We start from the raw sequence: 12682 nt of genomic DNA on the forward strand, positions 1-12682 counted from the left end.
ATGCCCGAGAGGCACTCCAGCCCCTTCCCTGGAGCCTGGCGGACCCAGTCCATATCGTAGTCACTGAAGGTGAATCCGGAGGCTGCACAGGAGAGTCTCAGGGACCCCCCAGACTGGACCAAGCCTCCCCCAGACTCCACCAGCTGCACCTCACACTGCACACCTGCAAACACAGACACAGCCTGGTCAGAAACTGCCACACACACCCCTGTTTCTCTCATTCACATCCCCTCCCACACCCAATATCTCTAGTTCTCCATGAATTACCTTGTAACATTGCAACAAGGAAAACCCAGCGCAGCCCAGACTCCATGGTGAGTGTCTGTGTTCAGTCTTGATCACCGAATGGGGACCCCTGGGAATGCCGGGGCTGGGGCTCCTGTCCCAGAGCTGCAGGGTGAGGGCTGGGCTGGTTTTCTTCAGCAGAGGGAGGGCCCTATTTGCATGTCCCCTGCTATATAGCAAGTGCCGGGGTGGGACAGCCGAGGGAGGGCAAGACACAGAGAAAAACTGCGTGATTGTACTGTGATAAATAACTAACTCCTCTTCACTTACCTAATTTACAAACACACATAAAACATGTGCTGTAGGTGTCAGTGTTTCATGTATTTTACAGACATACACGTAACCCTAGATGCATATAGAGCTTGTCTGATATGTCCAGGAGCACATATCCGGGAAGATTTAGGCTCAGTGTCTGCACCTATAATCCCATCTCTGGAACCCACTGCAGACCAGGGCTGGACATGCCTAGGGTGCTTGTCCCCTTGGCATGTCTGGCCCCTTGACTCTGTAATGAGAATATAAAGCAAATTTATGCCTTCCTGTTTTTACTTAAATAATATGTGCAAAATATTGGGAACACACAGGGTCAAAGCAGAAGCATTTTAATGTACTTAATGTTTCACTTATTTTTACCTATTTGTCCATCACTCCTTCCCTAGCAAATCATCTATTTAACTGTTCATATTTAGTGATGTATAAATGATGTACAGTTTCATTAACATATTTTAACTGTGCAAATTAAAAGTGTTGAAGTCACCATCACCCTGTCTGAGATATTGAGGAAATTGATTTCCCTCAATATTTACATCTAGTTTTTTTTTTTGGAGAGAGAGTTCACTCTCTTGCCAGGTTAGAGTGCCGTGGCATCATCCTGGTTCATAGCAACCTCAAACTCCTGGGCTCAAGTGATCTTCCTGCCTCAGCCTCCTGAGTAGCTGGGACTACAGGCATGCGCCACCATGCCCGGCTAAGTTTTTACGTATATAATTTTTCAGTTGTCCAGCTAATTTCTTTCTTTCTTTTTTTTTTTTTTTTTTTTAGTAGAGACAGGGTCTAGCTCTTGCTCAGGCTGGTCTCAAACTCTGGAATTTGAGTGATCCTCTGGTCTCGGCCTCCCAGAGTGCGAGTATTACAGGCGTGAGCCACTGCACTTGGCCTCAATGTTTACACTTGTCCTTTAAAAATTCCTCCTCCTTTCTCCTTCCCTCTCCCTCCCTTTACCCAGGCAAGTGCTAATATAGTCTACGTTACTTCAGTTTTCACTCTCTAGAATTTACAATAGTGGAATCACGTAGCAGGTGCTTTTTGCCTATTTTACTCACAGCACACACTGTGGACGCGGCCACGCTGCAGTGAGCACGACACAGCCATTGCTGTTGAGGTAGTGTCCTGATGCATCATTTGCACAAAATGCTTATGTATTAAACTACTGATTAATATTTTGATTGTTTCCAATTTCTTGACATTAAGGATAAAGGTTATCTTCACCTGGGAGAAGTAGACAGCTGAGAAAAAGCTCTTCTTCTTACATCAGCCACAACAATAGCAACATCATCGTCATCTACAAAGCATGACTGCAGAAGCTGTAGAGAGTAAATTTTATTTAATATTTCAAATAGCAGAAGTTATTTGACCAAGAACAAACCTGAAATCTGCAGAGAGACCAGGACTTGCAGGGAGAAACAGGACCAGAGCATTAGCTTATTAGGCACAGCCCACCAAGCGGCATGTGGGCTGGGACAAGACGACACTGGACATAGGCACTGGATCGCTGGAAGCTGCACTTGCTAAAGGGATTGCAGTTTAAATTTTCCAGGGGCTGAACAAACCCCCAGGACATACCCCAACACATACCCCAGCACATACCCTAACACATTTTAGCAAGCCAATATAACATTGGATACCAAAACCAGGAAAGGATGCAACAAAAAAAGAAAACTGCAGACCAATATCTCTTATTAATATAGATGCAAAACTTCTCAATAGAATCCTAGCAAATTGAATCCCAGTGCTTATCAGAAAAATAATGCATAATGACCAAGTGGACTTCATCCCAGAGATGCAGGGATGGTTTAACATACGCAAATCTATAAATGTAATTCACCACATAAATAGAAGCAAAAATAAAGACCATATGATCCTCTCAATCAATGCAGAAAAAGCATTTGACAAAATTCAACACCCTTTTGTGATAAAAATGTTTAACAAAATAGGCATAGACGGGACCTACCTAAAAATGATACAAGCCGTATATGACAAACCCAGAGCCAACATCATACTGAATGGGGAAAAATTGAAAGCACTCCCACTTAGAACTGGAACCAGACAAGACTGCCCACTGTCCCCATTACTTTTCAACATAGTATTGGAAGCCCTTGCAAGAGCTATCAGGCAAGAGAGCAGAATCAAGGGAGTCCAAATAGGGAAAGAAGAGATCAAACTCTCACTCTTAGCTGATGATATGCTGTTATATCTAGAAAACCCCAAGGATTCAACCAAGAGACTCCTGGAATTGACCAATAAATTCAGTAAAGTCTCAAGATACAAAATCAATACACACAAATCAGAGGCATTCACATATGCCAATAGCAGTCAAACAGAGAACCAAATTAAGGACTCAATGCCCTTCAAAATAGCAACAAAGAAAATAAACTACCTCGGAATATATTTAACTAAGGAGGTAAAGGACCTCTATAGGGAGAACTACAAAACACTGAGGAAGGAAGTTGCAGAGCATGTAAGTAGGTGGAAAACCATACCATGCTCGTGGATCGGAAGAATCAACATTGTTAAAATGTCTGTACTACCCAAGGTGATCTACAGATTCAATGCAATCCCTATGAAATTACCAACATCATTTTTCACAGATATAGAAAAAATAATTTTACACTTTGTATGGAACCAGAGAAGACCCCATGTAGCAAAAGCAATTTTAAGCAATGAAAACAAAATGGGAGATATTAATTTGCCAGACTTCAAACTATACTACAAGGCTGTGGTTATTAAAACTGCTTGGTATTGGCACAAGTGCAGGGCCACAGACCAGTGAAACAGAACAGAAAACCCAAATATAAAACCATCCTCATATAGCCATCTAATCTTTGACAAAGCAGACAAAAACATATTCTGAGGAAAAGAATCCTTATTCAATAAATGGTGCTGGGAAAACTGGATAGACACATGTAGAAGACTGAAACAGGACCCACAGCTTTCAGTTCTCACAAAAATCAAATCACGGTGGATAACAGACTTAAACCTTAGGTGTGAAACTATTAGAATTCTAGAAGAAAATGTAGGAAAGACTCTTACAGACATTGGCCTAAGCAAAGAATTTATGAAGAAGACCCCTAAGGCAATCACAGCAACAACAAAAATAAATGAATGGGACCTGATTAAATTAAAAAGCTTCTGCACAGCCAAGGAAACAGTCATGAGAATAAACAGACAACCTACAGAATGGGAAAAAATTTTTGCATACTACACATCAGATAAAGGACTGATAACAAGAATCTATTTAGAACTCAGGAAAATCAGTAAGGAAAAATCGAACAACCCTATCAAAAAGTGGTCAAAGGACATGAATAGAAATTTTTCAAAAGAAGATATAAGAATGGCTAACAAACATCTGAAAAAATGCTCAACATCTCTAATCATCAGGGAAATGCAAATCAAAACCACAATGAGATATCACTTAACTCCAGTGAGAATGGCCTTTATCAAAAAGTCCCCAAACAATACATATTGGCATGGATGCAGAGAGACAGGAGCACTCATACACTGCTGGTGGGACTGCAAACTAGTGCAACCCCTGTGGAAGGCAATATGGAGATACCTTAAACAGATTCAAATAGACCTACCATTCGATCCAGCAATCCCATTATTGGGCATCTACCCAGAAGAACAATAGTCATTATATGAAAAAGCCACCTGTACCTGAATGTTTATAGCAGCACTATTCACAATTGCAAAGATGTGGAAACAACCCAAATGCCCATCAATTCAGGAGTGGATTAGCAAAATGTGGTATATGTATACCATGGAGTATTACTCAGCTATAAGAAATAATGGGCCGGGCGCGGTGGCTCACGCCTGTAATCCTAGCACTCTGGGAGGCCGAGGTGGGTGGATCGTTTGAGCTCAGGAGTTCGAGATCAGCCTGAGCAAGAGCAAGACCCCATCTCTACTAAAAATAGAAAGAAATTATATAGACACCTAAAGAAATATAGAAAAAAAAAATTAGCCGGGCATAGTGGCACATGCCTGTAGTCCCAGCTACTCGGGAGGTGACACAGGAGGATCCCTTGAGCTCAGGAGTTTGAGGTTGCCGTGAGCTAGGCTTACCCCACGGCACTCACTCTAGCCTGGGCAACAGAGTGAGACTCTGTCTCAAAAAAAAAACAAAAAAAAAAAAAAAAAAAGAAAAGAAATAATGGCGATATAGAATCCCTTTTGTTCTCCTGGAGAGAGTTGGAACCCATTCTATTAAGTGAAGTATCCCAAGAATGGAAAAATAAGCACCACATGTACTCACCATCAAATTGGTTTCCCTGATCATCACCTAAGTGCACATTTGGGAATAACACCAATTGGGTATCGGACAGAGGTGGGGGGTGCGGGGAGGGGATGGTGTATTACTACATGATGAGTGTGATGCGCACTGTCCGGGGAATGGACACGCTTGAAGCTCTGACTCGGGGGATGGGCGGGACATGGGCAATATATATAACCTGAACTTTTGTACCCCCATAATAAGCTGAAATTAAAAAAAAGCTAAAAAAAAAAGTTTACACAAATTTTACATTCTACTCCATAATGCACTTGCATTTATTTTAATGCAAAATACTTAAAGTTGCATGTTATAAAGTAAAATAAGCTCCTCAGGAATTTACCATGTTTATTCTATAATTTTGCATATTCCTAGAAACATAGCCATCTACCAAACTATTAATAGTACTTGTAAAAAGTGTTACATTTCTGGCAAAGTAATAGCACACTTTTTCCTCAGACTATAAAAATATTTTATAATCAGAAAATCAAGTCTAGGAAGCATGGTGTCTTGAACTCACCATTGCAAGTAAGATGTCAACGTGCTGTCATTTTTATGCAATAGATTTGGATAAGTGTAACACATGTAACACATTTACGATGAAATCAAAGCAAAAGCCTCCCTAGAATGTAGTCTAGTAAAATCTATAGTAATTTTCATGATACTATCAAAATTTATATTGCTGGGTAGATCATGAATTCTAAACAATTCCTGGAACCTAAAATTTTGTGTTGAAATTAAGAATAAATTCTATTCCCGTGAACCACCAAAAAAAAAAAAAAAAAAAAAATTACAAGGGCCAAACAAATCCCCAGCACATATGGAATCATCTCTGCAGAGAAGTGTTTGCTCCTGAATGACCAACACAGTGCAGGAAACACAAAACCCTTCATGGCACAAGGGTGTGGATTGCGGGTGGCTGATTTCATACTCCAAATATTCTACTGAAAGTTTATGGAGAGCAGAAAAATGAAAAAAATTAAGGCTTAAAATTGCATTGAATTCAGGTCCTGAGTCATCCCATTTCAGATGAATGAGACCAGGGCATTACAAGGAGAAAACCCGGGACTCCTGAGGAAGAAGAGTGAGAGGCAGAGACAGGAAACCCCAGGGTCTGAAAGGAAACCTCAGTTTCCCTCCACACCTGCTCCTGAGCTGGGAAATGAGCCCCTCTGGGGTCTCCAGCTGGGGGAGGAGCCGTCTGCCCCTGATGTCCCGCGGGCTCTGTGTCCTGCTTGCCGGCTTCTGCGTGCTGTGCTGCATTGTGTTGTCCAAGAGAAAGTCTTTTATCGATTTACAACTTATTCCAAAGTGTTGATAGTCAATGTATATTTGGGGACAGGAGAAAGTGTCTGGAAGGCACTGTCTGCCTTTTGAGCAGGTGAGAATATTTTCTGTCGTTACCACAAACGTATCTGAGACTGCAGGGGGAAGCACAGGGTGAGGAACTCAGAGAAGTCCCCCAGAGGAGATGGTTATATGGAGAGGAAGCCACGACCCCCCGACAGGAAACCGGCCCTTCCCCTCCACCCGCACCTGCCCAGGGCTGACTGTGCGAACCCCTGAGGGGAGACTTGTCCCTGAGCTCCATGGATGTCCCCTGGCTGTGTCTCACCCGGGAGGACACGGCCACATCCAAGGCCTTCAGGCAGCTCCACGGCAGCCAGGCAGTGCTGATGGGGTTGTCCGTGGTGATGGTGACGTGGCCCTGGGAGGACGGGCTTGGTGGGCATCTGAATCACTAGAATAGGTCATCCCCACCCACACCAGGTCCTTCCCAGGCATGTGGCACACGCAGCTGATGCGGTGTTTGACAACGCAGTGTCCAGATGCCCTGCAGGAGACTGTCAGAGACTCCCCAGGCCTTGTCCCCTCTGCCCAGACTGCACCTGCTGCACCTGTGTGCAGACCCCTGTGTGGGAGATACAGGACTCAGATCGGGGGTCTGAAGCCCACTCCCTGTGGGACCCAATCCCTGGGCTGGGAATGACCTTCAGGTAAGGGAGGAGCGGGCAGATCCCATCCTGGAGGACAGGAAGGGTGGTCCTGAAGACCCCAGCGGGGTGCTGAGGGAGACCCACTGTGCAGTGGGTTTAAACGGGATGTTCCCCTCCTGAGTTTGCACCTGCCCTGCCCTGCCCCGCAGGGGAGACTCCCCAGGGCGCACAGCCCAGCACCACGGGGGCAGCAGGGGCTGAACTGAACCTCCTGGGAGGGGCAGAGAAAGGCCCCAATAACCCCCCATCCTCCCCACACACTCTGGTCCAGGTGCCCGCAGGACTGACCGGGGCTCCATCTCGCCCGCCCCTCTCTGTGACCCAGTAGGGGAGGTTGTCAGAATCTAAGTAGAGTCACATATGGGAAAAAGAGAAAAAGACCAACCTATAGGATGCAGCCTGGAAAGACTATGGAGTGAGGAGTTCACGCATAAATGCCGCTTGACAAGAACTGTCACTCTCCTTCACCAGCTGGCACTTTGCACAGGAGCGTGATGGGGGCCTGGGCACCCGGCCGGGGGTGAGGACGGTTGTTCCGGCCTCCAACCATCCTCACCTTGCTGATTTGCCAGACGGGCACCCACGGCATTCAGGGCAAGTGGCTAAGTCCTTCTGTCCCTGCATTTCCACATTCCTGCAGACAAGCATGAACAGGGAGTATGTGCTTAGGCTTCCGAATGTCCACAGACTTGGGGGGATCACCATGGCTCCGCCCAACAGCTCGTGGTGCCGCTTTATACGTTTGTGTCCACCCATCCCTGTCCTCCTCAGCCGCCTCTTTCCCTAGTAACCAGGTAAAGACGCCCACCTTGCTGGGACGAGTCCCTTCCTTCTCCCCTGCGTCTGTTCCCTTCTCCTTTGTGTCCACCCTGTTCCTTAGTATCTCTGAGGTCCAAAGGGAACTCTGAGGGTGAAGGAAACTGTCATGGTCTGAGAGGCGAGAAATGACCACCTAAAGACTGAATTGAGCCAAATCAGGAGTCATTATCAGCCCGCCAGCGACTACGCTCTGCACTGCCCAAAGGCGGCACAGAGAGCAGCAGTCAGCCTTTGAAATGGAAAGTTTTTATACTGTAAGTTTGTGGGTGGAAAATTATTAAGATTGAGCAAGCACGTGTACAAAAAGCCTTGAGTGAGCATCACATCATTTTCTTATCTTTGGTGTAACAGGATCTGGGCAGTTTGGGCTCTGGGCCATATTTTGTTTATGCAAAACGTGGAGCTGTAATCATTTTACGCAGAACATGGGTGCTGTAGTCACTTAGGAATTTCTGTGCTGGGGCTACTGTCTTGAGTAAGCAGGAGCAAGCAGGTTTGCAGAAGCAGAATCGCAGATTACTGATTTTTTGGCGCAAAACTCAGACTCTAACAGAAACCTATACAGCTTCCAAGGTGTTTCCCTGATCTTGCACAGCAGGGGCAACTGGAGTGAGAACCAAAAGGGCCTCCCTTTGTCCCTGCTTCTCCTGTGGCCTGGGCAGGGTGCGTGACATGCGTGCACATCCCCGAGGCCATAGGGCCACAGCAGCAGGACTCGGGTATAGAGAATCAGTTCTTCACCCGGAGAGTCCGCTTTGCTCTTCAAGGGAAGGAGCTTACCTTACAGGGCCAACGGTCTGTTATCTCCCGTACTGGGTTAGTTATCCCGCCAGGAACAGAGTGTCATGTGCTGGGATCACCTGCACCCACCCACGATGGCCCTATTGTACGAGGTCAGTCCACAGGCCACACAGATGCCACCTTGGTCACGTGGCGCACAAGAGGTTGCCGTGAGCTAGGCTGACGCCACGGCACTCACTCTAGCCCGGGCAACAGAGAGAGACTCTGTCTCAAGAATAAAAAAAGCAGTAGCTCGATCTAGTTCTCATTAATGTATTCATGAGCCTTTAAGGCCAACGGGAGAAAAAAATGAAAGAAGAACTAAAACACTAGAAATATCAAGAAGTCACTGATTTTTCCTCCTTTTGAAACATGAAAAATGACAAACACTCAGCTAGACTAACTAGGAGGAAAGGAGAAAGTAGTCAAATAAATAATGTCAAAAAGGAAAGAGAAAACGACTGATCCCACCAGAGTACGACAGAAATGAGAGATGATGGCTCTGACGTTGGTCAAGGTCGTCTCTGTCTTCCCAGGTCACAGGCGGGTTCCTCGTGTCAGCCCCAAGGATGGGCACTGAGGAGTGCAGTTGTTGGTGCCCACAGGGTTCTGGGCAACACGTCGACATTTCCAGACACTGACATTTTGGCAAGAATGAAAAATCCAGTTCTGTTCAGTCTCTGAGTTTCCTAGAATAATTCAGTAGATTCTGAGGCTAGATTCGTGCAAATATATGGCAAGAGTTTATGCTCCCCAAGCATGTGACCATATAAGAAAGAAAAAGGAATGCCAGGGGGAGAAGGATTGAATTATGACCCTATCATGCGTGAGGGAAATATTCAGAATAAAATCCAGTTATCGTAATTCTGACCCCCGCAATCAGACCTGAGCCCCTTCCCCTGGAGTGGGGCTGTCTCGCTCCTGCACGGGGAAGCGTCTGACTCCACAAACTGTACTGGGGTCTCCGCAGACTCTGGGCCTGCGCGGCCAGCTCCTGCTCAGACTCAGCAGTCACAGAGATCTCCGCTCTCTCTGGGCGAGGGGAGGGCACGTGTCTGCAAATGGCCAAATTACTTGAGATCTCTGCACATGGACAGAAACCACTGGCTGTGAGAACCAGTGGGTCACGCTGCAGAGAACAATTCCTCGTGTGAGTGGACTCACTGAGCCAGGAGAAATTTAAGGAAACGTGGCAAATATGAAAATTACAATTGTTTTCGGACTACTTGCTTGCTTTTATAGATCATCTGAGAGGCTCATGCAGAACCGTATTATCTTTTATGAAAATCTGTGAGCAGTGTGTGCGCCCCAAGGATTGACCTTTCCACCCCCACCTACGGGCGGTCCAGGACCAGGCACCCTGCTGCCACTCTCCGCCATCCCCCCCTGGTTTGTGCAAAGACCCACGTCCTGTGGGGGCCACGTCCAGGTGATGACACATCCTGGCAGGACCCTAAATAACAGTCATGGCTGGGAGACCCTGTGGTCCTTTTAAGAGAAACTGAGGCTCAGAGAGGCACCGATGCTTCTGTTACACTTTGCTTGGACTGCAGTGTAGTTAGGAAGTTCCACTAACGTCCCCCCTTTCTCCGTCCCTGGATGTCACACTGCTCCTGGGCAGACAGTTTCCCCAGCCTCACCCAGACCCCTGTGCATTTTCCCGCCTCCATGAATGGTAAATATTTTGGTGGCGTATGAGAGTGATTTCTCCTAATGTAAGAAACGCTTCATGTTTAAAGATATCATTGGTAGGCACAGAATTCTGAACACGGACAGGCTCTCAGGGAAACTGTAAGATGCAGAGGGAGACTTAAACTTTTGCTGGAAAGCTGACTTTAACCTCCTGTGCATCTGACATTAACCTCCATCTGCACCTGCCTGGGCTGACTCTGCTCCTTGTGCCCCGCGCGCCCCCTAGTGGCCCCGCGCGCCCCCGCAGGAGGTTTGTGTCTGGGCTCACACTGATGTTCCCTCATTGTGTCTTTGGCACAGTAGTACAGGGCCGTGTCCTCGGTTCTCAGACTGTTCATTTGCAGAGACAGCGTGTTCTTGCTGTTGTCTCTGGAGACGGTGAATCGGCCCTTCACGGCGTCTGCGTAGTATGTGCTGCCACCATTACCATTAATGGCTGAGACCCACTCCAGCCCCTTCCCTGGAGCCTGGCGGACCCAGCTCATTGCATAGCTGCTGAAGGTGAATCCGGAGGCTGCACAGGAGAGTCTCAGGGACCCCCCAGGCTGCACCAAGCCTCCCCCAGACTCCACCAGCTGCACCTCACACTGGACACCTGCAAACACAGACACAGCCTGGTCAGAAACTGCCACACACACCCCTGTTTCTCTCACTCACATCCCCTCACACACCCAATATCTCTAGTTCTCCATGAATTACCTTGTAACAGAGCCACAAGGAAAACCCAGCGCAGCCCAGACTCCATGGTGAGTGTCTGTGTTCAGTGCTGATCACCGAATGGGGACACCTGGGAATGGCGGGGCTGGGGCTCCTGTCCCAGAGCTGCAGGGTGAGGGCTGGGCTGGTTTTCATCAGCAGAGGGAGGGCCCTATTTGCATGTCCCCTGCTATATAGCAAGCTCTGTGTGGGACAGCTGAGGGAGGGCAAGACTAGAAAAAAACTGGGTGACTGTACTGTGATTGATAGCTCGTGTTCACTTATTTAACTTACAGACACATAGAAACCATGTGCTCTAGGTGTGAAGTTTCCATGTATTTTACAGATGTAAAAGTAAGATTAGACACATATGGAGGTTGTGTGATATGTCCAGAAACACATATCTGGGAATCTCTATGTCTGGGCCATGATCCCGTTCTTGGAACCCACTGCGGACCAAACCTGGACATGCCTAGGGTGGATTCTAGAGCCCCGTTTTAATAATAACAACATAAAGCCAATTTCTTGCCTCTCTGCTTTTTCTTTTCTTAACCATATATAGAAAACCTGGCACACAGGATTAATGTAGAAAACTGAACCTAAAATTTCCCTTATTATCTATTTGCTCCTTCTCTACCAAATCATTTTATTAATTGTTCATATTAGCTTCAATGAGGAATAGTTGATACTCAGTGGCCTTAACACAGTTGAAGTGAACAAGTGAAAGATGCTGACAGCACCGTTCCCTGTCTGCAATATGGAGGAAATCGATTTCCCTCAATGTTGACACTTCTCCTTCTAAAATTCCTCCTTCTTTCTCCTTCCCTCTCCCTCCCTTTACGCAGGCACCTGCTAACATAGTTTATGTTACTTCAGTTTTCACTCTCTAGAATTTGTAACAGTGGAATCACGTAGCAGGTGCTTTTTGCCTATTGTACTCACAGCACACACTGTGGACGCGGCCACGCTGCAGTGAGCATGACACAGCCATTGCTGTCAATGATGTAGTGTCCTGATGCATCATTTGCAAAAAAGACTTGGTTTTTAAGCTACTCGTTAATGTTGGCATTCTTTCCAATTCCTTGCTATTATGGATAAAGCTTCTCTTCATCTGGGAGAAGGAGGCAGCTGAGAAAACAGCTCTTCTTCTTTTTACATCAACAAAAATAACAGCAACATCATCATAATTCACATCAACACACCTGCATGAGCCACACGTTAGCACATTTTATTTAATATTTCAGGTAATGGAAGTTATATGACGAAGAACAAACCTGAAATCTGCAGAGAGACCAGTACTTGCAGGACTCTTATACCGCTGGTGGGACTGCAAATGGATGCAACCTCTGTGAAAAAGAATTTGGAGATACCTCAAAGAGCTAAAAATGGAAATACCATTAGATCCACCAATAGCACTATTAGGCATCTACCCAAAAGAGCAAAAGACATTCTATAATAAAGACATCTGCACCCGAATGTTTATGGCAGCAGAATTCAGTATTGCAAGGATGTGGAAACAACCCAAGTGTCCGTCAATTCATGAGGGCATCGTTCAAATTTGGTATATGTATACAGGGGAATATTACTCAATTATAAGAAACCTAGCACCTCTTCTATTTTCCTGGATTCAGCTTCAGCCCATTATCCACAGGGAGGTATCACAAGATCAGAGGAACAGCCTCCACATGTACTCGCCATGAAATTGGCACTAACTGATCAACACTATGGTGCTCACATGGTAGTAATATTTTCCAGGGATTAGGGGGTGAGGGGGGTAAACTCACAACTCATGGACAAGGTGAGCGTTGTATATGGCAAGGCCATGACTCTAATCCTTGCTTGGGTGAGGCAAAGACATAAAATGTAG

The 12682-nt window shown here is 46.1% G+C and overlaps 1 protein-coding gene across 1 annotated transcript; it reads right to left on the bottom strand.

Annotated features, from left to right (window-relative positions):
• Positions 1-6231: 6231 nt before the first annotated feature.
• Positions 6232-10864, bottom strand: LOC138398972 (uncharacterized). Its single transcript, XM_069493419.1, has 5 exons — positions 10819-10864; positions 10290-10714; positions 6721-6855; positions 6447-6539; positions 6232-6252 (listed from the first exon to the last, which is right to left on the bottom strand). Exons 1-5 carry the CDS (start codon positions 10862-10864, stop codon positions 6232-6234), a joined length of 720 nt encoding a protein of 239 aa, XP_069349520.1.
• Between the last annotated feature and the right edge of the window lie 1818 nt (positions 10865-12682).

This window comes from Eulemur rufifrons, chromosome 2, assembly GCF_041146395.1.
Source record: "Eulemur rufifrons isolate Redbay chromosome 2, OSU_ERuf_1, whole genome shotgun sequence".
In the NCBI taxonomy this organism is placed as follows: Eukaryota; Metazoa; Chordata; class Mammalia; order Primates; family Lemuridae; genus Eulemur; species Eulemur rufifrons.